This window comes from Microtus oregoni, unplaced genomic scaffold, assembly GCF_018167655.1.
Source record: "Microtus oregoni isolate MIOR12 unplaced genomic scaffold, Mior012 000019F_ref0000042, whole genome shotgun sequence".
NCBI classification, from domain to species: domain Eukaryota; kingdom Metazoa; phylum Chordata; class Mammalia; order Rodentia; family Cricetidae; genus Microtus; species Microtus oregoni.
The window spans coordinates 2,193,252-2,220,320 of NW_024543078.1; the positions used below are offsets into that span (position 1 = coordinate 2,193,252).

The 27,069-nt window shown below is 41.7% G+C and overlaps 1 protein-coding gene across 7 annotated transcripts in view; it reads left to right on the plus strand.

Moving 5' to 3' along the window:
• The window catches only part of LOC121459751 (protection of telomeres protein 1-like), a 67,273-nt gene extending 55,348 nt beyond the window's left edge, over positions 1–11,925 (plus strand). For all 7 annotated transcript variants that reach the window (XM_041669748.1, XM_041669749.1, XM_041669746.1 and 4 more), the window contains 6 exons: positions 974–1,179; positions 2,846–2,981; positions 5,437–5,525; positions 7,122–7,213; positions 9,379–9,484; positions 10,880–11,925. In XM_041669748.1, the coding sequence (XP_041525682.1) occupies positions 974–1,179; positions 2,846–2,981; positions 5,437–5,525; positions 7,122–7,213; positions 9,379–9,484; positions 10,880–10,992 (742 nt within the window). In that variant the 3' untranslated portion in view covers positions 10,993–11,925. The remainder of the gene's footprint in view (positions 1–973; positions 1,180–2,845; positions 2,982–5,436; positions 5,526–7,121; positions 7,214–9,378; positions 9,485–10,879) is intronic.
• Positions 11,926–27,069: the final 15,144 nt, after the last annotated feature.

Consider the following 27,069-nt stretch of genomic DNA (forward strand, 5'->3'; position numbering starts at 1 on the left):
ACAGTAAAGAAAGTATACTTTTGAGATATAAAACACTATTGGTGTCACAATGTCTTGGGAGTGCCCACTAAGCTGTAGCTAAGACGTACGGTATCTCGGGAGTGTTGATTTGAGCCCATACTGGAGGATTTATGTCACCCAAGAGGCTCCTTGTCCTAGGCTCCTCTCTCTGAGTCGAGAGAACCAAATGTTTATAAAGGACATAAGTGAGTATGTTTTCTTATTTTCCTTGGCCTCCTCATTAGTTTAGGTTTATGACTCCTTTAAAATGCTTTATAAGATTACCTCTCACGACAGAAAATATAGTGACCCATCTTTACGACTGCAATTTGCAGCCCTCCGAGATACAAATTGCTTAGATATATTGCGTGGGAGTTGTCAGGATGACTGTTTTCCATCATTCGCTTGAGAAAGGAAATGTAAGCCATTTGTGACTTCTGCTTTGCCTGAAAGATTTTGTTAGGTATATAAGCTGTGGGGGAAAGAGAAGAGCTAGATGGAGAACAGAAGAAGGAGGTAAGATGGCTAGAAAGAAAACTCCAGGGATGAGAGAGTTAGAAGGGAAATAGCAAGAGTAAAGATGGTGTTAGACGGAACACAGGAAGAATACAGAAGTACAAAGAATATAAAGAGAAACCGTGAGGAAAGCATGTCTTCTTCCCTAACCCCTCAGATGGAAAAGTTTCAGTTTTCCCCGATGCTGCGGCTTTCCCTTTGAGTCCTGTACAGCCTTGAGGCTGGTCCCCACGGTTGTGGTAGCCAATAAAGTTCAGAACTGGAGTTACAAATGTTTGAAGTCACCATATGGGTGCCGGGGAATGAACCTTAGTTCTTTGCAGGAATATCAAGTGTTCTTAACCTCTGAGCCATCTCTTCAGCCTCTAAAATAATTTGCTTTTGAGTCATTTATTCAATTGGAATTTTTAAAAATATACCTACTTTTTTGCTAATAATTTGTCATCAATCATTTTAGGCAAGAAGTTCCATGTGAGGAAAATGTGGATAAAATTTTTCAGGATGCTGCAACTAAATCTCCAGAGAGCAAACTGCAAGGTACATCACTGTATGACTCAGAGGTCTGGACCACCAAAGGTCAAGGAGGACGTCATGTCGCTATCCATTTTGTGAAAAACGATGGCATCCTCCCTCTTTCAGATGAATGTCTAATTTTGATAGAAGGTAAGATACTTGTGATTTGATTTTTCTACTATTCTTTTGTATATTTTCTCCCCTATTATTGTTGACTATATTTTATGGTACTTTGTACCTATGAAGTAAAAGTGCTCTTAATTTAAATTTCTCAAGACAGTATATCAGATTCAGATGCGTGAGCGCACACATCAGTGTATCAGATTCAGATGCGTGAGCGCACACATCTACTTGAATTGCACTTTCATAGCAGCATTGAACTTGCATTTGCCTGCATTACTGGATTCCTGTCTAATCTCATCAGCTCATCATGTGAAACTGTCATCTTGGCCTCTGGGTGTCACTGTGGGTCATAATACTGGATGAAAATCGCCAACCATGGATGGAAATTGTGCTGTTTCCTTCCCTTTTTCCATCTAATTCTTACGTAACAGTTCATTTTTTCTTTGTCATGCAAAGTTTACATTTTTTCTAAGCTTGTAACTTCCTTTGCTGTGTCACGTTTTGCTGTGGGAGGGCCTTCTGTATTTGTATTGCTTTTATTGGTTAGTGAATAAAGCTGCTTTGGCCTATAGCAAGGCAGAATATAGCCAGGCTGTAAGAGGTATAGAGAGAGCGTAGACGGAGTCAGGGAGACATGGTGTGTAGCTGTCAAAGGAGATAAATACCCTTTCCAGTAAGCCACAGCCTCGTGCCAATGCACAGATTGATAGAAATGGGTTAATTTAAGATATAAGAAATAGTTAATAAGAAACCTGAGCTTATAGGCCAAACAGTGTTGTAATAAATATAGTTTCTGTGTGATTATTTGAGTCTGGGCGGCTGGAAACTAAAGAGTACTCTCTGTTTACAAAATGACACCAGCTTGGGACAACTACATCCACATAAAAACTGAGAGAGCTTGGGAAGGAATTGTAGACACAAGAGAACAGAGTTGAGCACAGCTTCTTGGTAGCCATGTTTTTCTTTCAGATAGGCTCTGTTTACTAGCAGTGAACAGAGGTGTGGCTCACCTAAGAGATGGCTTCCTGACTCAGCATAAGCAGCAAAAACTGCAAGACTTCTTTAAACAGTGGCTTTCTGGTTCATGCTGGTAGCACAAACTCTGGCTCTTCCGGGGGGGTTTGTGAGCAGTGTGCTACAAGTTGGTCAATGGTGAATGGCCCCGCTGCAGCCCTGGGCTGGGTCCATGACTGTGCCTCGCAGAGCTGGCAGAGAACAGACCAACCACGCAGAGCCAAAGGTCAAGGCAGCTTTAGTCGTAGCCACGCCATTAGCATGTTAAGAAGAGCTCTTGGTCAGAAAATGATTACAGATATGCAGTAAAGACAGATTCAGACAAAAATAAACCTCTGGACGGGTCACAGTGTGTTTCAAATGTACGTAGGCTTGCGAGAGAGAAGGAAAGGAGCATAGACAGTTATAAAAAGAAGTAAATAGTTTAAAGAATAAAGCAGTCTTTAAAGAGACAGAGTACAGACAGTCTTAGATTAAAGGAGTAAAGAAAAATAAACCATGTAGAGATGGAATGCACACGGAGTCTGCTGATGCACATTATTGTTTTCTTGAATTCTCTGACTACAAAGAGACATTTGGTTCTGGGGGCAGCTAAGTTAAACCAACAACTTACGTTACTTACATCCTGCGTCTTGCTCTGATTCCATGGGCTTTGAAGAGTTCCTCTATTGTTTTACAGGAGGACGACTCTGTGAAATTTCTAAACTGTCAAGCATGTTTGGCGGTGTGATCCCTGTGAGGTCCGGCCCTGAGGACCTGGAGCTCCTAGACCTTGCAGCACCATTCCTCATACGAGGAAAGGTGTGTCACTATGGGTGTGTGTTCATCTCGAGCATCAGAATTACAGCTGTGTCTCCATTGCTTGTCCTCCAGCCACACAGTATCAGTGTGGCTGATACTGTTGTGCCAGTTCCTACTGAGAGACAGTTCCCAAGGAGTAGTGATTGTGTCCAGAGATACCAACTGGTACAGGGGCAGCAAACTCTCCCTTTCTAGTCTGGTGGTGTGTGATGAAATAGTTAGCATGCTAGGGAGTGCCTGTCTGTCAGGGTAAACAGCTGTGTGGGGCGCTACATCTAGATGTGTTGATGCAACCCTATTAGAGTTCTAGAGGATCCTTACTCAGTTGTTGTTTTTTTTTTTGGGGGGGGGGGGGGGTTCGAGACAGCGTTTCTCTGGTTTTGGAGCCTGTCCTGGAACTAGCTCTTGTAGACCAGGCTGGTCTCGAACTCACAGAGATCCACCTGCCTCTGCCTCCCGAGTGCTGGGATTAAAGGCGTGCGCCACCACCGCCCTTCCCTTACTCAGTTTTTCTTGTACGTTTATAGAGTTCTAAACACTCTGTGTGCAACATATAAAGCTTACAACATTTTGTATCTCATACACAAACTAAACTTGTTTCTTACACAAGAATTTAGGAATCAGCTAAGGGGACATTTCAGAGTTGCGAACTGAGTAAGTTCCAGAACTGCATACAGCATTTTGCAGAGTTACTGCCACTGAAGACTGGCAGAGAGCATGGAGCCTACGGCAAAGTAAAGTGCCCTATAGTTGTGATGAAACAGTCACTCTGAAACTGTAACCTAGAGCGATCTTGTTATCTCATACCTTGACCCCCTTCATTCTCTTTTTAAATATTGTTGTTGTTGTTATAATGAACCTAAATTTTAATTTTCATTAAAAAATTACTTTCTGCCATTATCATAGCTGCATGATTGTGGCGCTTAGAGTAACCAGAGTAACCAATGGGCTTTGCCCTTGGTTTTCTTTCATACACAATGGGTGAAAAACTTAAGCAATAAAATATAAATGAATGTCTGTACCTAATTCTCTGAAGCACCCAGTGTCTATATCTTTAAATGTCTTGGAAGGTTATATATCACTTAGTTGAAATATCAAAACACATTGTTTCCTGTTGTTCCTTGAATAAATCCATGGACTAGGCTTTGCTTCTGACAGGATCATCCCTCATTCTTTTCTCTCCCTTCATTTCTTCTAACCTTCCTCATACACAGTACCGAAGTCTAACCCCAGACACCAAAAGTTAGGTACCAGCTTGCCTATCAACTTGTCTAATATTAGTGATTTCTTTTCATTCCATTATCTTTTCATTATTACTGTTAGTGAAGAAATATCTATATATTTAATGATTAAATGAATCCTCTTTCCCAATTTATAAATTACAGATACTCTTGAGTTCTAATTTTTATTCAAATATATTTTGTAAGCATATTTTCCTACTACATCTCATACACATTTCATCTTGCCTAATAAAATCAAATTACTGCCATTTCAACAGAACAAGTTGTACCAAATGACATTCAGTTTTAGTAACTGTCTTATTTCAGATGTTCTGTATTCCAGACAGGAACTGACTTGCAGGCATCATACATGATGCTTTTGAATTTGTGCTCACTAAAAACAGGAATTTGCCTGAAATCCAACTTGTCCCCAATGTTCATTCAGAATAATTTTTTCTTACTATATTTTTTTAAGACTGACCACTAGATATTGCTCACAGAGCTATAAATTCATTGTTCCTGCAACTTCTCTCTCATGTCTTTTTGTTTTAACAGATAAGAAAATTAACAGCCAAATTATGTAATGATTTGGACCAAGAGTCCAGTTCCTGGTTCTCAACTTCAAGTTACTCATTTTGAAGCCCATTGTCTCAGTCACTGTTCTTACAGTGTGAGGAGACGCCACGCCCAAGGTGTCTTATAGAAGACAGCATTCTAGTTCCGGACCTGCGTACAGTTTCAGAGTGCTAGTCCGTGGTTGGTGTAGCCGGGGGCAGGGCAGCAGACAGGCAAACACGGTGCTGCCTACAGTTTCAGAGTCTTAGTCCGTGGTTGGGATCGCAGCGGGCAGGGCAGCAGACAGGCAAACATGGTGCTGAGGCAGGGACCGAGAGCTCACAGCTATATCCACAAGTGAGAGGAAGAAAGTTAACTGGGCCTTTGGAAACCTCAGCCACACACACCTCCTAAAGCTTCCCTCACAGTTTGACCAGCTGGGAAAGAAACGCGCAAACATAGGAGCCCCTGAGGGCCGTTATTGGAGCCACCACAGCCCTGTCTTCTGTCGCTTTTGTGTAGTAAATCAGTCATAACTGGTTTATAAAGCAACCATTAGAGCATCGATAGTGAGGTGCTCTTCTACTCAATAGCCGGTTCTAAAACTGTCCGTGCTTAACAAGATGTCATACTTGAGTAAATTTGATTGTATTTAAATACTTCCCATTTCTTCTTACTCGTTTACTCATTTTAGATGTAAACAGTGCTCAAACTTGAAACCCATACAAAACCTAAGAACCATTCCTAATAAAAGACTGTGGATTCCTTCTTCTGTGGCAGAAGGTGAGTTGGATTTTTGTCCTAAAATTATAATGCTCTTTCATCTCACTGACTTAATACTTATGTCAAAACTAGCTTAACTTTTCTTAATCCTATTTGTAACAATTGTGCTAAAATAAGGACTAAGTATTTAAGATACTCGTGTTCCTTCACAAGCACCGCAGTCGGAACCATATCTCAGTGTCGGGCCATTTGTTCCCACGTGATCCCTGATGGCATACGGGTCCTGCGACACTCCTGGCACATACCTAGTGATGGACAAGGTGTCGGGATGGCTGTTACCTTCTAGTTTCAGTCAGCACATAGGAGGCTGTCGACTGCACACACGAATCACCCAGCCTTTGGTTTTAGCTTCCAGGAGCAGGGTACATTATAAGGCATAAGCTTTAGAAAGCCCTTATTAGTAAAGTCAGGTCTGCCTACTAAGATGGATCCTGTTCTTGTATACGTATGTCTTTCCTCTTCTGTAAGGGCAGTGCTCTTCGGAGGCCTCAGTGTTGTGTCCCTGTTGAGTCCACATTTTCAGGCTGGCCGTCTTCCCTGCTTTATTGCTTTTCCGTTTTCCTGACTTCTTTGTCTCCTCAGTCAGTCTTCACTCTGCCAATGTTTTTCTGAGTTTGCCCTTTACAGCGATTGAGAGCTGTGAATTTAGTTTGGGCAACTCAAAATATAGTGAGAATTACTATTTTTGTGAGAGTGTACACCCAGATTTTTTCTCCTAAACTAAAATTTCATTTTATAAACATGTTTATGTGTGCTTCTTGTGGCCTGTTTTGTTTTGTGGTACAACTGTCTCATACCCTGTTACTTCGCATGAGCTTCCCCTGTCAAGCTTCCCATCCGCCATGGTTTTGAGTCTCATCCTTCTTTGGGTTGCTTCAGTGGAACTATTGAGACCTTTTTAAGCCAGAATTTCCATACTAATTTTCTTCTGTGCCCCAATTTATTCGTCTGTCTGCCTCCCTAATTAATCTTCCTGCCATAATATGGTCTGTGAGGATGGAAGGTCATAAAACATCCCATGCGCCTGGCAGTGTCTTCAGAGACGTTTGCCTGTAAGTAAAGTTGTCATGTGTAGTGTCTACACTTTATTCACTCTTTCTCATCCTGGCAATTATAGAACCCCAGATTCTAGCATGTTTATTCTTTCAATCAGATGACATCTCTGAAAAAAATTAATAGTAATAAGGGATACTCTATTCAGTGTAAAGGGGTATAAGCCTTTAACAATATTATGTGTTGCTTATTGTGTGTTGCTTTCTAGAGCAGTCTATGCTTTTAATTTCATTTTTCATATAATTAACATGTAATGAATTGCCCTAATTCATTAGCTAATTAATAATTAATTGTTATGGTTCTACCAAGTATTAGAATACAGTTCCTTATATTATGAAACTATAACTGCATAAGTATGGTGGAATGTTCCAGGGGGTTTTTGTTGCATGGTTTTAACAAATTGATCCTAGAGAAGAAAGCAGTTCTTTGTTGTGATACCCTGAGTAGTCATGGTCTGCACCTGTTCACTAGAGTAGAGTATTTAGGGTTTAACTTATAGAAAAATCTAGCAGCCTGAAATAATGTGCTCTTTTTTTTCACTAGTTTTGGGCATTGTTCCTCTGCAGTATGTGTTTGTCATGATGTTCAGTTTTGATGATGGAACAGGAGTATTGGACGCTTACCTTAAGGATTCTGTAAGTAAGAGACCTGGTAAAAATAGTTAACTAAAGTTTTTATTTCAAATTTTTAATATTTATCCTACTTAGTTTTACTTCAGTATAACTTACTGAATCCTTTTGAACCCTAAAACTCAGTTTCTTTATATTTTGTTCTCTTTTTTTTGTTGTTTTTGCTTTTTTTTTTTTTTTTTTTTTTTCGAGACAGGGTTTCTCTGTGGTTTTGGAGCCTGTCCTGGAACTAGCTCTTGTAGACCAGGCTGGCCTCGAACTCACAGAGATCCACCTGCCTCTGCCTCCCAAGTGCTGGGATTAAAGGCGTGCGCCACCACCGCCCGGCTTGTATTTTGTTCTTAAAAGGATTTAGAATAACTTAGAATATATAACAGCAATACAGCCACATAAATCTAAAACTGTATGATCTATAGCTTTTGATTAGATCAAAATTTTAAAATATGAAGTTGAGGAATCCATATCTCAGGAGCCATTCCTTCAGAAATTCCAGTGCTCGGCAAAGAGCAGGTGTGGAGCCGTCCATCGTGAGCTCGCTGCACGGTGCAGGCCTCCGCGTGCTTTCCTTTTAAAGGAACTGAGCTTGCATGATAAGCAGACATGTAGTATTGTATGAGATGTGGAGGAGCCCCAGACACCGCTGTCATTTCTGACATTAGTAGTTGAAGTTGAGAATTCCTTGAGGCCTCCCTTAGCTTCAGAATTCCCAAGCTCATCCTCTTTTTTTTTATATTTATAATAAGATGAATCAAAAACTTTAATATTGAAGTTGGACACGGCAACCCAGCAGGAGTTAGAGTCCCAACAACAGGCACAAGAGTCATGACAAACTTGTTCTCACTGTCAGGAGTCCCATGAAAAGAAACGAATAGCTATAATATATACACAGAGGACCTGGTAGAGACCCGTGTTGGGCCTGCATAGTTGGTTCAAAGGACCGTGTTCTGCTGCTGCCCTCCCTCCCCTCTGACTCTTAGAATCTTTCTACCTCCTCCTCTTCTGCAGGATTCCCTGAGCTCTGAGGGGGAGGGATTTAATGGGGACCTCCAGTTTAGACTCTTTCCCCCTCATGGTATCTGGCTGTGGGTCTCTGCAGGTCCAGATGTTTTTCAATACATGGACTTAATTCTCTGCACTGAATATAACAGTATACATGGAGTACTGGCAGCTAGTTATGCTTGACCAGACTAGACCAGTAGTTCTCTGCCTGCTAACTAAAGTTTTTGGTGACCCCAACCATAAAATCATTTTGTTTTTACTTTGTAACTAATTTTGCTTCTGTTTTGAATTGTAATATAAATATCTGATGTGTAGTGTCTGATTTGTGAACCCTGTGAAAGGGTCATTTCAAACCCCACCCCTGCAAAGGTAGCGACCCACAGGTTGAGTACCAGTGACCAAGGCCCTGGTGTGATTTCAGCACATACATTGTCATAACTGACTGCTCATGTGGCTGATTGCTCTCCTCCTGCGTACCCCAAGCTCCCCAACTTCAAATGGCATTCGTAGGCCCTTCCAGAGCGACCTGTAGCTCCAGGGAAAGTTCACCTGCTCCCACAAGCCATGCCATACTAAATACCAATGTTTCGTTAGAGTAAGATAGTTTTGCTGTTGCTGTTTTGATTTGTTTATTTATTTATATATTTATTATTTTATATTTGGGGTTTGGTTTGGTTTTTTAATAAAAAAATGGAAAACAATCCAAGTTGAGGTTAAGTGTTTTTTTTTTTCCTCCAGGCTGCAAAGTTCATGCAACCACTTATTAAATGAATATTAACTGAGCAGCTGCTGTGTGCCATGTCTGTGTTCAAAATAGAACAGTTAGCAAGGCAAGAAAAATCCCTTCCCCTAAACATAATGTAGAAGGAGAAGAGATTAAATAAATTTTTCTTAATGTTGCGTCATTCGCACTAACACTAGATTTACTTCCTGAGTAAGCCAGTGTCATCAGCCTTGCTGCGTGATCTTGACCGTGTGTCCGTATGCGTCCCAAGGCTATTTCACAGTTAAAGTGGAGGCTTGGGCTTTAGCGTAGGCAATTCCAATCTATGAATTCTGCATCCTTAACAGACTGATACGTGTATAAAAGGTCATTTTAGCAAATTAGTTACTGACATTCTGTGCATTAAAGCTTTTCAGATGATGAATATTTCCTTTGTCATCATTCTTAGGAGCAATTTTTCCAGATCCCAGCATCCGAAGTCCTCACTGATGACAGCCTTCAGGGGAATCTGGAAAAGGTCATGAATGTGATTTGTCCTCCAGGAATAAAAATTGGTAGGCAGTAAATCACCTACTGTGTATCTAATCTGTAGGCTGTGGGTGGAAGGAGGAAAACTATGTAACCATGGGAATTACTAAATGTGGCCAATAACTTTATGGGATGACAGCAGAAGTAAAATTAATGTAAATAAAGAAGTTTAAAATGTTTGGAAACACTTAAAGCATAGCAGTTATGGCCACAGCGTCTTTGACTCTGAGTTTACCCATAGAGCGTAGAGACACTGAAACTCTTTAAAGTGAAATTTCTTTATACCAAATGGATGCAATGCCCTCAAATAAACTGCATTTCTCCTGTTTGACTCGGTGTGTTTCCTCTGTAGTATTAGTGATCTTCAGAATTTTCCATTTTTCATTGTGCACAGCCTATGAAGTTTGGTTAGTTCTGCATGACACCAGCTTGTGCACTGGCTCCGCATAGGTGAGAGTTGTGGCCATTGTAGCTGCTGCTACCAGGTGCTTCTGTGGCCAGCAATTCCTTTCTGCTGGAACCTGCAGACGTAAATTATGTCAAGCTGTTTGATTCTTCTAGTAATTGTTTTCAGTGAGAAGTCTCTTTTCTGTCTGCTTCTCTGTTGCTGACTGTTAGATGTTGCTCCTCAGCAAGGTTTCTTCCTCCACAGTCGGTCTCTGCATTTTAACATCAATTTCCAAGAGATGGGAAATTTTGCTCCCCTAAGGCAAAGTTTAATCCAGATACATCATTTGTTTTCAATTTTAATTTGTGTTAGCTATTGTACTTACCATGCTTAGATTTCCAGAAATAAGTCTCTGGGCATGGTAACTTTTGTCGTATACAGGAAAATTGTGTGTGTGTGTGTCTGTGTGTGTGTCTGTGTGTGTCTTTGTGTGTGTCTGTGTGTGTCTGTGTGTGTGTCTGTGTGTGTCTGTGTGTCTGTCTCTGTGTGTGTGTCTGTGTGTGTGTCTGTGTGTGTCTGTCTCTCTCTCTCTCTCTCTCTGTGTACAATGTAATGGATACCAGCCATACACAGGAGCTCCTCACTTTATCCTGGGTGAGCTCAAGTGCTGTCCCAGATGCCTTTTGGATCTACCAGAGCTTTCTGCTGAAAGAAATGAGCCTGTCCTACTGCCCACCAAACATGGAGTTGACATCATTGCTGCCATCACAGCAAGGCCCAAAGTTGCTCCCACCTGGGCAGGTCACATAAAGGCTGAAGCTGATACGATCTTGAGTCAAGGAAAAGCCAGGGGCAGCCCATGAGGGTCAGCACGAGGAGAGGGGTAAACGTGGGAGAGATGATTGGCGGCCTCTGCGGCAAGTGTTTGGAAACTTAAATCACTTTCATCTGAGGCTGGGACAAATTCTAATTAATCGGCAGTACTCATTATATGCTTGGTTCAATGGCTAATCCGGGTGCTCTTGTTCTGTAGATGCGTACCCGTGGCTCGAGTGCCTCATCAAGTCCTACAACGTCACAAGCGGAACACAGCAGCGAATATGTTACCAGATATTCGACACCACGGTTGCAGAAGACATCATCTAGTGACTCTTCGGTGCCGTGTATAGGGGTTTTATGGTCAAAAAAAACACTTTTGTCAAAGTACCTTCAGATTTTCACTACAGCTTAAGTTCTTTTGTACAGAAAGACATTTCTTGTGAATATGCTACAATACCTATTGCTCAACATGCCTAGGGTTACTACTACAGTTACAGACAGGACCAAACATCCATTCTTCTTGCTGTTCCTTCAGGAGTGCTATGTTATTACTGGTGGGCCCTGAGGCTCCGTCTCCCACCGTGAGACTCCTCTTTCTATGCTGCCACCCACCGTCCCCTCCTTGGGTTTCATTTTCTGTCCTGAGTTTTACACCAGCAGTTGATGGTAATGTGGGTATAGATGAGATATCCTTGAGCTCTTGCATTCATTGATAAAACAGTGGTGGCTACTTTTCTCTCAACCTATTCCATTTTCCTTTATTTATGTACAGAGGAAGTGCTTAGCCAGTCCTGGGGAAGGAAGTCTTCCTGTACCTTCACACGCACAAATGTTTGTCTGAGTGAGCTACAATGTACTAAAGAGAGTATTGGACTTAAGGAAGAGTGGCAGAGTTTTGTTTGGTGCTTAAGTTGCCCATTTTAGGGTGAGTCTGTCACTTTAAACCAGATGTGTTTGATTTCTACTTCTCTCTGTAAATATTCCATCCTATACCAGATAAGAGGTGATTAAATTTAGGATTTTTCTTAGCTGAAAAACTATTATATTTTTAATAGCCTTGTGTAAAAATATTCCTACATTGCAATAGAATGATATGCTTTTTAACTCAGTGGTGTTTATCAAGTTTAAAATCATGAGTAGTCAATTCCTATTGTACATATGTGTACATATGCATTTGTGTATTTGCTAAAAATAGAGGGATAATAGATCTGTGTGGCTTAAAATAATAAGAAATAAATACATGTATTTCTACAGCTTCAATGATTGGCAGTGATATAATATGGTGAGGTGGCTACTGTAGTTTGAATCTTGACTGTCCTTCAGGTGGTCATAAATTAAAACCATGGCACCATTAGGGGTTGTGGCTAACTTAAGGTATGGAACTTGTGGAGGAAGTTAGTTTGTGGGTGGCATACCCTGGTCCTGACTACATCTTGTCTCACTCTTTCCTCCTGCCATGAGGCAAATGGGCCTTTCCTGTTTTCTGTTACCTGACTATCATATCAGACACAGGCCCAAAAGAGCAGGGCCCAGTACCATGGACTGGAAATTCTGAGACCATGAACCAAATTAAGTGCTTCCTCTTTATAAATGTTTTATCGCAGTAACAGAAATCCAACTCTGCTATAGTGCTTGTAGACCAGTTCCTGGAACTGTCTGCATCACAGGTGCTGTGCTCAAATCTTCACATGTTTAAATAATCTAATAAGATAGCTGGATCCTCTTGGAAAACGGACTTCAATGCATTCCTATGTGCCTCTGCGCTGGAGTAATGAGTCTATACGAGGAGCCACCCCAGCCAGGACCCTCAAGGTAAGGGTGCTGTGAGCCCTACTTCAGACAGCTGTAGGAAATACCGAAAGGAACAATGTGTTCTCTGCGTTATAAAAAGCACGTGTTTGATGACGCATTGCCCCTTTCAATAGCCCCAGATTCCGTTTCTTTGCTGTGTCAATATGTTTCTACACCCAGCTCCCACCATCCTGTATTTGAGATAGTGAGAGACTGATGCTATTCAGTCAATGAACTCTTGGTTCAAATCTTTCATAGGAAACCCACTGAGTAAATAGGTTCAAAATTACCAATACTCTTGGGATTTGGAATGAGCGTTCCTCTGCCGTCAGAGCACCTACTCTACTCCCAGGAGGGCTCAGCTGTCACAACCTCACTCTGAATGTGTCATGCCTGCAGGTTTACAAAGGGAAACTGAACCTTGCTTTCCTTTCCATTTGCATTAAATAAGCGCTCATTGCGTGATTTTTGTCTTTGCTGGGTGGTTTTTGTTCTCAATTGGGGAGGAGTGTTCCACCAACACAGTATTTTTCCAGTGACAACATACACATATTATCCTTATTCTGGGAATTTTCACCTCTAGAACAGTTGTATGGTGGTAGCTCATCACGTCACGGCCAATTGTCTTTCGTTTGGTAACATCTTCCTGATTAACTATTATACATAATTAATGAGGTATTTTGTTTACAGCTTCTTACTCAATTTTCCAGTTTATGTAGTATCTGTATAGATGGATTGTCTTCCTCTTCCACATTTGCTTGTCTATAAGACAGAAAGCATGTATCTTAAGAACCAGAGATGTGCCCTGCTTGTGGCTTCTTTAATTGGTATCTCTTACCAGCGATGCTTTTCTTGAGAACTACAGGTGTCAAGGCACTGTATGCACACTTTTCCTTTGATCATTGATCACCTTGCACACCACAACATGTTTCTAAATGAATCGTAGAAAGACTGCTGTGAATAGAACACAAATGGATAGATATATGATTGTCTCCTGTAAACATTATCTTCATAGGGTGGAGGAGTGGCGACTGCAGACTCATAATCCCGTGCTTTAGCTGTTGCCACTGTATAGTTCCCTCAGTGACCACACATTCTCTTCCTGCCGCGGCCTCAGTGACCACACAGTTCTCTTCCTGCCGCGGCCTCAGTGACCACACATTCTCTTCCTGCCGCGGCCTCAGTGACCACACAGTTCTCTTCCTGTCCAAGGCCTCTGACCTACAGTTCTCTTCCTGCCGCGGCCTCAGTGACCACACATTCTCTTCCTGTCACTGCCTCAGTGACCACACAGTTCTCTTCCTGTCCACGGCCTCAGTGACCTACAGTTCTCTTCCTGTCCGCGGCCTCAGTGACCTACAGTTCTCTTCCTGTCCGCGGCCTCAGTGACCTACAGTTCTCTTCCTGTCCGCGGCCTCAGTGACCACACATTCTCTTCCTGCCGCGGCCTCAGTGACCTACAGTTCTCTTCCTGCCACGGCCTCAGTGACCTACAGTTCTCTTCCTGTCCGCGGCCTCAGTGACCTACCGTTCTCTTCCTGTCCGCGGCCTCAGTGACCACACAGTTCTCTTCCTGTCCGCGGCCTCAGTGACCACACAGTTCTCTTCCTGCCGCGGCCTCAGTGACCTACAGTTCTCTTCCTGCCGCGGCCTCAGTGACCTACAGTTCTCTTCCTGCCGCGGCCTCAGTGACCTACAGTTCTCTTCCTGCCACGGCCTCAGTGACCTACAGTTCTCTTCCTGTCCACGGCCTCGGTGACCTACAGTTCTCTTCCTGCCACGGCCTCAGTGACCTACAGTTCTCTTCCTGTCCGCGGCCTCGGTGACCTACAGTTCTCTTCCTGCCACGGCCTCAGTGACCTACAGTTCTCTTCCTGTCCGCGGCCTCAGTGACCTACAGTTCTCTTCCTGTCCGCGGCCTCAGTGACCACACATTCTCTTCCTGCCGCGGGCTCAGTGACCTACCGTTCTCTTCCTGCCGCGGCCTCAGTGACCTACAGTTCTCTTCCTGCCACGGCCTCAGTGACCTACAGTTCTCTTCCTGCCACGGCCTCAGTGACCTACAGTTCTCTTCCTGTCCGCGGCCTCAGTGACCACACATTCTCTTCCTGCCGCGGCCTCAGTGACCACACAGTTCTCTTCCTGTCCGCGGCCTCGGTGATCATACAGTTTTTCTTTGTTTTCTTGAAGTACTTTTGTTATCTAGGAGAAAAAGATAAATTCTCTGATTGTTTCAAGTATTTTTTTTTAGGTTTTGCCCTTATATTTTATCAAGTAATTCTAAAATCCATACTTTTATGCCCAGTCCGTGGGGACCCCAAAAGACCACCAGAGAGACTGATTCACTGAAATGCAAAGGTTTATTGTGTGCACAACACAAGCCAGCAGGGACCTTGTCGGTGCAGCAGCAGCAAGAGAGGTACCCGCTCTTCTAGAGGGCATTATTAAAAGGCAAGCCACCAGAGAGTTACATTAGCACGGTTTGTGCTGGCAGGTGATCCTATCTTCAACGACTGGAATGTTAGGAGATCCTTTTGGATGGTCTGTTTCTGGGTGGTGCCTGGGTGGTCTCAGTTTGTGGTCTTTATGGAACCAGGTATCACCTCGGGGTAAACTGCTGAGACTCACACCTCTATTGAGCTTGTCACTGCTGGGCCCTACATTTTCCCCTTCAAAAGTACCAATGCAGCCGGGCGGTGGTGGCGCACGCCTTTAATCCCAGCACTTGGGAGGCAGAGGCAGGTGGATCTCTGAGTTCGAGACCAGCCTGGTCTACAAGAGCTAGTTCCAGGACAGGCTCCAAAAAAAACCACAGAGAAACCCTGTCTCGAAAAAAACCAAAAAAAAAAAAAAAGTACCAATGCCAGGACCCAGTCATAGGTCCTGCTTGCCCAGGGGGTTAAGGAGATATTATTGGGACCTAAGAACCATTAACTCACAGATTTTTGCAGGGCAGAGGCCATCCTACCAGGCCCTGTAGCACTGATCCTTTGAGTACAACTGAATTGTAATCCTGAATGTCCCCTTTGGTTCTGTGGTTCTGCATAAAGAATCAAAGTGTCTTTCCTGTAGGACCATTTTGTTAATAAATCCATTAATTGACAACTCTGGGCCTAGTTTTCTGGTATATCAATGGGCACCATAGGTGTTATTTTGTCCCCCATGCCAGGGAGTCCCCCTTGTCTCAGCATTTCAACCTATCCTGGTCAGGGAGCACGGGATGATGTGTTCTTTCTGCAGCTACTTCAAGCTGATTGGGGCATTGTCATCAGGGCCAAAGTAGGCTGAAAGGCTGGCCAAAGGTAAGGAGGGAGTTCAGGCCATGGCGCACTCATCAGAAGCATCTGGTTCTCAGACTCTGCTGAAGAGACAGGGAGCACTCACATCAGCTGCCCTGGTCCACATCAGCTTTCAGCAAGGCCAGGGCTCGCAGTCATTTGGAGCAGGTTGTAGTCAGGACTGATGCTTAGATGTAGCTGCCAGCTAAGTGGAAACCTATTGAGATAAGTTTAAACTAGGAACAGATGTTAAAATTTATGTACTTAAGGAAAAATAATACATTTGAAACTTTTAGGCCCATATTGAAATCTGTATCAGAGATAAAAGCAGAGAATGGGTATCTGTAAACAGCAGGCATAGACTCATACCTTTGAGTCCTAGCAAAAACTACAGATTTTGGTTAGAAGCATGTATATTTTTCTGCTGTCCAGAGAGCCAGGTATGGATTGGACAGAGATGTCTCTGGCCTGATGAGAAACACCTTTAAGTTCATATTTAAATGACAACCAGAATTAATCTAAAATCTTGAGCCTGAGATCCAGACAGTAAGTAGTCATTGCCCTATCAGCTTGTCAGAACCATACCCTAGAAGGGGAAAGAAATCAGAAACATTTTCCATATCTTAACCTGTATTTACATCTCAAATCACTTTTTAGACCCTTCAAACATTTTTTTTTAGTCAAGAGACCTAGTATCTTTTGACAAAGCAAGCTTTGATTTCTGTATCTATAAAATGAGCTAATGGTCTAGCTATAGCTTTGTGGAGGGATCTGGATGCCCGCTGCTGCTAAACTGACAACATTACAGCTGGCCTAGCCATCAATGCTATCAGATCCTAAAGGATAAATAAATTATACCTGAGTACAGAACAAGCAACTTCCAAATCTATTCAAAATGACAGGGACCAGAGTCCATACGCAGTTAGCCATACCCAGGTCTCCATAGCATTGGAGGCAGAAGTATCCAGAACAGCAGTCTTACAGTCTTAGCCAGGCCCATAAGGTGATCTTTGTTCCCTGTGGAAGAGGGAAATGGAAAGACTGGCCTTGTTTTGTCTAGGCAAAGGTGATGCAGTCAGTTCTCCAGTGTCCTGCTGTCTGTGTGTCCACAGTCTGGCCTGGGTCTGGCACTGGAGCTTATAGCCCAGTGGTTGGCATCATCATAATCCAGGTGGAGACATCATGGTGTCCCATAATCTTTGGAGACCTTGGGTTACTGCTAGGATCTTGGAGTCTCTGTCTAATATAAGCTTTTTGATCATTATTTTAAATGCCATATTCTGAGGATCTCTGAAGTATGAGGGCTACTGAGGTATATCTGATTGGACAAACTTTGTTTCTAGTTACTTGTTTGACTTTGAAAGCATATACAGAGAACTAAATAAGGCTTATCCCTGTCATTAACTATAGCAGTACTTTAAGGATGACTGACTAGCTGGTCTAAGTCTATAATAAGTTAGCAGCTTTTATAAGACTAAAACTTTACATTCTGTCAGGTTTAGCCTTGAAAAATAATGATTTTGAGTTGAAGCTAATAAGGAGTCATTCTGAGGGTAAAAACTGAGCAAGTTTGTACTTAGCTGTTAATGCAAAGGCACAGAAAAGGTCCCAGGACAAAATGGGAAGGGGTGGGGGGGCCTAGGGGCTAGCATTGCCCTTGACAAGTTCTAAGGCAGCCACACTGCCGCCTTTAGGGAAGAACCACAAGTTCCCTTTGCCAGAGATAAGACGGGAGGAAGAACATTCTCCAAGCAACCTGAGGGACTGAGAGCTTTATCCAAATGCTTGGCCTTGGGAAAAGAACTTTGTAGGTTTTTTTTTTTTCTTGAAAAAAAAAAAATTTCCGCCTCTTCCCATCCACCCATTTCCCTCCCCTTCCTCCCACTCCACTCCCCCTCCCCCCACTCTTTTCCCCCTCCCTCTCCAGACCGAAGAGCAGTCAGGTGGAAAGTCCAAGGTCCTCCCCCCTCCATCTAGGTCTAGGAAGGTGAGCATCCAAACTGGCTAGGCTCCCACAAAGCCAGTACATGAAGTAGGATCAAACCCCAGTGCCATTGTCTCTGGCTTCTCATCAGTCCTCATTGTTCAGAGAGTCCGGTTTTATCCCGTGCTTTTTCAGTTCCAGTCCAGCTGGCCTTAGTGAGCTCCCAATAGATCAGTCCCTCTGTCTCAGTGGGTGGGTGCACCCCTCACGGTCCTGACTTCCTTGCTCATGCTCTCCCTCCGTCTGCTCCTCATTGGGACCTTAGGAGCTCAGTCCAGTGCTTCAGTGTGGGTCTCTGTCTCTATCTCCATCCATCACCCGATGAAGATTCTATGGTGATATGCAAGATATTCATCAGTGTGGTTATAGGATAGGGCCATTTCAGGTTCCTTATCCTCAGCTGCCCAAGGCACTAACTGGGGACATCCCCCTGGGCACCTGGGAGCCCCTCTAGGTTCAGGTCTCTTGCCCACCCTAAGCTGGATCCCTTAATTAAGATATATGCTTCCCTGCTCCCATATCCATAGGACCCAGCAATACCACTCTTGGGAATATACCCAAGAGGTGCCCTATCATATTACAAAAGCATTTGTTCAACTATGTTCATAGCAGCATTATTTGTAATAGCCAGAACCTGGAAACAACCTAGATGTCCTTCAATGGAAGAATGGATGAGGAAAGTATGGAATATATACACATTAGAGTACTACGCTGCGGTAAAAAACAATGACTTCTCGAATTTTGCATGCAAATGGATGGAAATAGAAAACACTATCCTGAGTGAGGTGTCCCAGACCCAAAAAGATGAACATGGGATGTACTTACTCATAATTGGTTTCTAGCCACAAATAAACGACATTGAGTCTATAATTTGTGATCCGAAAGAAGCTAAATAAGAAGGTGAACCCAAAGAAAAACGTAGTTATCCTCCTGGATATGGGAAGTAGACAAGATTGCCGAGCAAAAATTGAGATCTTGGGGGTGGGGTGGGACAGGGGTAAGGGGAGATGGGGAGAGAAATGTGAGAAGGGGAGGATGGGGGGAACTTGGGGAATTGGGATGGTTGGGATAAAGGTAGGATGGATATAAGAACTTTGTAGTTTTATCTCAAGTGTGAGCCTTAGAAAACAACCATTTTTCAATTGACATTCCCTTTAGTATACAAAAAATACAATACAAAAGAAAACTAGGACTCAGTTTATTTAAATAGCTTAAACCCAACAAAGTTAGCAAAGACAAGGAGGTTAAACATACATTTTTAAGCCTGAATAGACCTTGAGCAAGGAGATGCCTTTTTTAAGCCACTGATTTTCAACCTTTTAATGGTTTGACCTTTTAATATACTTTCCCATTGTTATGTTGCAACTGCAGTTTTGTCATTGCTATGAATCTTAATGCAAACATCTGACATGCAGGTGGTCCTAGGCTACCCCTATAAAAAGGTTTTTTTGTTTATTTTGTTTGTTTGTTTTTTAAACCACCAAAGGGTCAAGACTCAATGGCCTTAGAAATTATATCAAATCTTTTGCCAGACTGCTTAGGTCATTGTCTTATGCCTCTGACCTTATTTTTAGCCTTTTATTAAGTCCAAACATTAACAATATAAAACATTTTATAAGCACAAATGTTCCATAGTTTTAACTGTTCTTTAAAAAATTAAAATCTCTTAAATGTCTTCCTGCAATATCAAAAATAAAGTACCTCTTTTGCTCCATCTTCGACGCTGTATACATAGTCTGTCTTTTAGATCTCCACCTACTCTGTTTCAATGTAGCTGGTACTTCTGGTGCCTATCACCTAGCACTGGCATTTCTAAAACTGTTAATATCCATTCATGCAACTGCTAGTCCTGTCATGCATTTGTCAACCTCAGCTGCTTCCTGTGATCCCTTTATGTCTTTATAACCATTATCACCTGGATGACTCTTAAATTAACAAATTCTAGCTGGAAGAACAAAGTACAATTTTAAGTATAAAATTTTCAATAAAGAACAGCATAAAATACTTTTAACATTATTTATACCAAAAAGTCATCTCAATTTCTGCTAACCCAAATCCAGTAACCAGAGCTCAGTGATAAATTCTGAGGTCAGGCCCGTAAATGTGGCCACAGCAGTGATGGGTGGCAGAGACAACTAAAATATCTAAACATTTCTGTCTCAGCTCCATGCTCGCAAGAAAACTTACATAGACAAACTTTTCAACAAAACAAGCATATTCGGTATTCGCAGGTATAGGAAACCACAACCACCATAGTTCCCATCCCCTCCTGACCTTCTGTAACCTTTTATAAACCTTCAATCCATTTCCTCCCTTCATTCTTTCAGCCTCCTGCTTCCTCCCTCGCTTTGCAGACAACATACCCAAGTCTTTCTCACTTTTCAGACAACATAAAAACTCTTACCGGGCTGGAGAGATGGCTCAGAGATTAAGAGCACTGACTGCTCTTCCGGAGGTCCTGAGTTCAATTCCCAGCAGCTACATGTGGCTCACAACCACCTGTAATGAGATCTGGTGCCCTCTTCTGGCCTGCAAGCATACAGATAGACAGAACACTGTATACATAATAAATAAATAAATCTCTAAAAAAAAAAAAAACTTACCAAAGTCTTTTTTATGATTTTCCTCAGTAGTATATAATACAGTGTATGGCTACTAAAAACAAAAACATTCATATACTGTAACAAAAAATAACTATAAATTTACATCACATAGAATCATGTACCACTGTGAAGCATTTGAGACTAATAATAGTTTTGTTTTTTTTTTTTGCCACACCCTAACCAATAGTAATTTGTAAGCAGCCCTTCTAGACTATAACAGATATTTATAACCCACTAGATCTGAATAAGCACCGCAGCTCTGCTGGAAGGAAGTCTGGCTATAGTGTCACAACATGGCCACTGCAGCTTAACACCTATAGCCAGTGACCTTGGCCTGTGGAGCCAAACCTTGGTCAGGCATGGCCAGAAGTCAAGGCCCACAGCCCCTAGGGCAGGCTGAGGTGGAGGCAGCATGGGAGGAGGGGGCAGAGTGGCATGCAGCATAGGAATTTTTAGGGGAAAACTTGCAAAGAAGAAGGGGGTGCAGTCGGATTAGGTGGAAGGAAAGGTGTCCAGTCAAGTCAGTCAGTCATTAACAGAGATACAAAGATAGAACACACAAGATTGACAAACACAGCAGTTAGACAAGGGCCAAAACAGACTCCCACAGGTATCAGATGGTCTGGTTTGTTGAGAACCTGGAGATTTATACAGATGGGATGGGAGCCATTCAGTAAGGCTACCTGATCCCCAGAGACTTCAGATTCAGAGTTACAGATGGGGCCCAACTGAGCTCCTGGCAGGATGGTCTCAGATGCAAAACACCCATCCAAACGAGGAAAGGGGATATCTCCTGATTCCTCCAGGTCACCCCTCTAACATGTCCATCAGGACATATTGACCTGTTCAGATTATGAGATCAGAGCCAACAAAAAACGGATGTAAGACAGACAAGACTTCAAACACTCCTCCCTCCCTCCAGGCTTAGGAAGGTGAGCATCCAAATAGAAGAGGATCCCAGGAAGCCAGTCCATGCAGTAGAGACAAAAACCCAGTGCCATTATCATTGGCTTCTCTGTCTTCCCCAGTTGTCAGCCACATTCAAAGGGTCCAGTTTGATCCCATGCTCGTTCAGTCCCAGTCCAGCTGGATTTGGTGAGCTCCTATTAGATCAGGCACACTGCCTCTGTCGGTGGACCAACATCTCGTGGTCCTGACTTCCTTGTTCATATTCTCCCTCCTTCCTATGAGTAACAGGGATAGAAGAACAAGCTCAAAGGCACAGAATTTATATTCAACAAAATCATAGCATAGAAGAAAACTTTTGCAACCTAAAGAGAGACATGCCTTTGAAGATACAAGAAGCTTACAGGGGCTTCTGGTTGTGGTGGCACATGCTGGTAGGATTTGCTGAAGAAGGCAGAGGCAGGAGGATCACGAGTTCGAGGCCAGCCTGAGTTACACATTGCCAGGTGGTGGTGGCGCACACCTTTAATCCCAGCACTCAGGAGGCAGAGACAGGCGGATCTCTGTGAGTTCGAGACCAGCCTGGTCTACAAGAGCTAGTTCCAGGACAGGCACCAAAGCTACAGAGAAACCTTGTCTTGAAAAAAACCAAAAAAAAAAAAAAGAAGAAGCTTACAGAACACCAAATAGACTTGACAAAAAAAAAAAGTACCACAAGACATAGTAATTAAAACACTAAACATACAGAGTGAAAAAAGAATACTAAGAGCTGCAAGAAGAAAAACCAAATACCAAATAGAGGCTCACCTTTAGAATTATGCCCATGTTTACAATGGAGACTATGAAAGCCAGAAGGTCCTGGATGGATGTTTGTGGATGTTAAGAGACTACAGATGCCAGACAAGCTACTATAGCCAGCAAAACCTAAGAAACAAGCTGGTGTAACTATCCTAATATATAACAAAATAGGATTCAAGCTGAGGAAGAACATTTCATATTCATCACAAGAAAAAAAAATCCATCAAGACAAAATCTCAATTTTGATCATCTATGCCCCAAATACAAGGGGACCACATTTTTATAAGAAGCATTACTTAGACTTAAATCATACATAAGATTCTACTGTCTAATAGTGGGAAATTTCAATACTCCACTCTCACCAGGGGACAAATCTGCCAGATAGAAAATAAACAGAGAAATATGGGAACTACAAAATTGGATAGGTATCTATAGAACATTTCACCTAAACACAAAAGAAAATACCTTCTCAAAATACTGACTAAACTGTCATCAGATAACCTACATCGAAAAACTGGTGGAAGCTCATGCAGTGACCTCTGCCAAGCACTGGTCTGCACTCATGGAGATCTGTTAAAGAGAGGTAGGAGGATCACATGAACACATTAAGAGGGTCTTGTTTGGTACCACGCAGGTTCACCAGCTGTCAGTCAATAATCTATGAGCTCCCACTAGCTTGGGTAAGATCTCTGTGGATTTCCCCCATCATGCTCTTGACTGCCCCCATTCATACATCAATTTTGTCATAACATTTGGTAGTTCCCTTAGGAGATCAAGGAGATACAAATTGGAAAGGAAGAAGTCAAACTTTCACTATTTGCAGATGATATGATACTATACATAAGTGACCACAAATATTCTACTAGGGAATTCCTACCGATGTTAAACACTTTCACTAATGTGGTGGGATACAAGATTCATTTAAAAATTCACTGTCATCCTATATACAATGGATAAACAGTCTGAGAAAGAAATCAGAGAAAGAACACTTTTTACAATATCCAAAATAACATAAAATATCTTGGAGAGGACTGGACAGATGGCTCAGAGGTTAAGAGCATTGCCTGCTTTTCCAAAGGTCCTGAGTTCAATTCCCGGCAACCACATGGTGGCTCACAACCATCTGTAATGGGGTCTGGTGCCCTCTTCTGGCCTGCAGGCATATGCACAGACAGAATATTGTATACATAATAAATAAATAAATATTTTTAAAAAATATCTTGGAGAAACTCTAACCAAACGTGAAAGAAATTGAAGAACATAACAGAAAATGGAAAGATCTCCCATGCACATTTATAGGTAGGATTAATATAGTAAAAATGACAATCTTGCCAAAAGCAACCTAAAGATTCAATGCAACCCTATCAAAATCCCAACTCAATTCTTCACAAACCTCAAAAGAATGGCTTCATATGAAATCCACATAATATGGAAAAACAAAACCCAGGACATCTAAATAAATCCTGTTCAATAAAGGAATTTTCAGAAAAAGCCAGCCAGCCAGCCAACAAAGAACCTGTTCAAAATATCTTCAGCTCATGTTGAAAACAACTTATGCTTTTCATAGACTCTCATAACCTCAGTTGCACTCTCAAAGCAATTTTGGGGACTCTAAAGAGGGCAGGTCAAGGCTCCTGCGCTGAGGCAATCCACCCAGAGGGGTGAGTGTGTGACCGCCCGGCCAGAAGATCACCAGAAGGGAGTGCAGGGCACCTCCAGCTCCTGCTGCAGGGGCTTCTTTGTTCCACACAACCCTGCCTCCCCCAAGACTGCCCTATTGTCTGCAAGGTCCTTGGCCCAGGAACAGATCCTGCTCCTGCACTGAGGAGATCAAGCCAGAGGGCACTCCTTTCCATCTGCAGGGTCCTTAGATCCACCAGCACAACCGGCTCCAGTGCTGAGGGGCCCTAAGAGAGGCCAGACCAAGAAAATCCCCAAGTACACAGTCATTCACAGCAAAGATTGGACCAAGATGACAGACTCTCCTGGCTGCATTTGAAGGAAGAGATGGGCAGGCACCAATGCAAGAATTGCTCCAACAACCTGAAAGGCAACATGACAACACCAGAATAAAAGGATCACACAGCAAGAAGACTTGAACACGCTATTCCAGAAGAAATAGAAAAAAATGGACTTTAAATGTAACATGATGAAAATAATAGAGGACCTTAAACAGGATGTGAAAAACTCCTTTAATTAAATGGAGAAGACAAACAAAATGTAGAAGAAATGAATAAATCTCTCAAAGATACCCAAGAAAACCAAGATAAAGCAATCAAACAGGTAATAGAAACAGTTCAAGACTTGAAAAATGAAAAGGAGGTAATGAAGAAAACACAAACTGAGGGAAGGCTGAATATGGAAAATCTGGGTAAATGAATAGGAACTACAGAGACAAGTATAACCAACAGAATACAAGACATAGAAGAAAGAATCTCAGATGCTGGTAATCCTATAGAGAAAATAAACTCATTAATTAAAGAAAACAGCAAATCCAACAAATTCTTAACACAAAACATCCAGAAAATCTGGGACACCATAAAAAGACCAAACCTAAGAATAATAGGGGTAGAAGAAGAAGAATTACAGCTCAAAGACCCAGAAAATATATTCAACAAAATTATAGAAGAATACTTTTCCAACCTAAAGAAGGATATTCCTATGAAGGTACAAGAAGCATACAGAAAACCAAATATATTGGATCAAAAAAAAAATCCCCTCGCCATATAACAATCAAAAACACAAAACATACAAAATAAAGAAAGAATATTAAGAGTTGCAAAGGAAAAAGGTCAAGTAACATATAAGTATAAAGGTAAACCTATCAGAATTACACCTGACTTCTCTATGGAAACCATGAGAGCCAGAAGGTCTTGTATAGATGTGCTGCAGACAATAAGAGAGCATGGATGCAAGCCCAGACTACTATACCCAGCAAAGCTTGCATTCACTATTGATGGAGAAAACAAGATATTTCAGGACAAAAACAGATTTAAACAATCCATAGTCACAAACTTAGCCTTACAATAAGTACTAGAAAGAAAACCACAAACCAAGGAAGCCAACAACACCCATAATAACACAAGCATCTGACAACCCTCCACCAACACATCTCAAAAAAGGGAAACACACAAACACTGCCACCAAAAAAATAACCTGAGCTAGCAACCACTGGTCATTAATATTGCTTAATATCAATGGATTCAATTGACCTATAAGAAGACACAAGTTAAGAGAATGGTTATAAAAACGGGATCCAACATTCTGCAGTTTACAAGAAACACACCTCAACCTCAAAGACAGATGCTACCTCAGAGTAAAGGGCTGGGAAAAGGTTTTCCAAGCAAACAGACCTAAGAAACAAGTGGGTGTTGCTATACTAATATCTAACAAAATAGATTTCAAACTAAAATCAATCAGAAGAGATGGAGAAGGACACTTTATACTCATCAGGATGAAGTCGCAGTCCTGAATATCTATGCCCCTAATACAAAATCACCCACATATGTAAAAAAAAAAAAAAAACATTACTAGAACTCAAAGCACACATCAAACCCCACACACTAATGGTAGGGGATTTCAACACTCCTCTCTCACTAATAAACAAGTCAACCAGACAGAAACCTAACAGAGAAATAAGAGAACTAACAGATGTAATGAATCAAATGGACTTAACAGACATCTATAGAACATTCCACCCAAACAGAAAAGAATATACCTTCTTCTCAGCATCTCATGGAACTTTCTCAAAAATTGATCACAAAAATGGTAACAAAGCAAACTTCCAAAGATACAGAAAAAAATATTAGTAACCACCTGTGTCTTATCAGATCACCATGGAATAAAGTTAGAATTTAACAACAATTTCCTCCAGAAAGCCTACAAATTCATGGAAACTGAACAGACAACTACTGAACCACCTCTGGGACAAGGAAGAAATAAAAAAAGAAATTAAAGTCTTCCTTGAATTCAATGAAAATGAAGACACAACATACCCAAACCTATGGGACACTATGAAAGCAGTGTTAAGAGGAAAGTTCATAGCACTAAGTGCCCACTTAAAGAAAATGGAGAAAGCTCACATTAGAGATTTAACAGCACACCTGAAAATTCTAGAAAAAAAAAGAAGCAGACTCACCTAGGAGAAGACTGGAAATAATCAAACTGAGGGCAGAAATCAACAAAATAGAAACACAAAAAACAATCCAAAGAATCAATGAAACAAAGAGCAGGTTCTTTGAGAAAATCAACAAGATTGACAAACCCCTACCCAAACTAATCAAAAGGCAGAGAGAGAACATGCAAATTAACAAGATCAGAAATGAAAAGGGGGACATAACAACAGACACTGAGAAAATTCAGAGAATTGTTAGGTCTTACTACAAAAGCCTGTACTCCACAAAATTGAAAGATGTAAAAGAAATGGACATTTTTAAGATAAATACCATATACCAAAATTAAATCAAGACCAGGTGAACAAGACCTATAAGTCACAAGGAAATAGAAGCTGTCGTCAAAAACATCCCTACAAAAAAAAAAAAAAAAAAAAAAAACAGGACCAGATTGTTTTAGTGCACAATTCTACCAGAACTTCCAGGAAGAGCTGATACCTATACTCCTTAATGTATTCCACAAAATAGAAACAGAAGAGTCATTGCCAAACTCTTTTTATGAAGCTACAGTTACCCTGATACCAAACCACTCAAAGACTCAACCAAGAAAGAGAATTACAGACCAATCTCATTCATGAACATCGATGCAAAAATTCTCAATAAAATACTGGCAAACCTAATCCAAGAACACGTCAAAAAAATCCATTGTGATCAAGTAGGCTTCAGCCCAGAGATGCAGGGCTGGTTCAACATGAAAATCTATCAATGTAATCCATCATATAAATAAACTGAAAGAAAAAACCCATATGATCATTTCATTAGATGCTGAAAAAGCATTTGACAAAATTCAACACCCCTTTATGATAAAGAGATTAGTGATACAAGGATCATATCTAAATACAATAAAAGCAATATACAGCAATATGACAGCC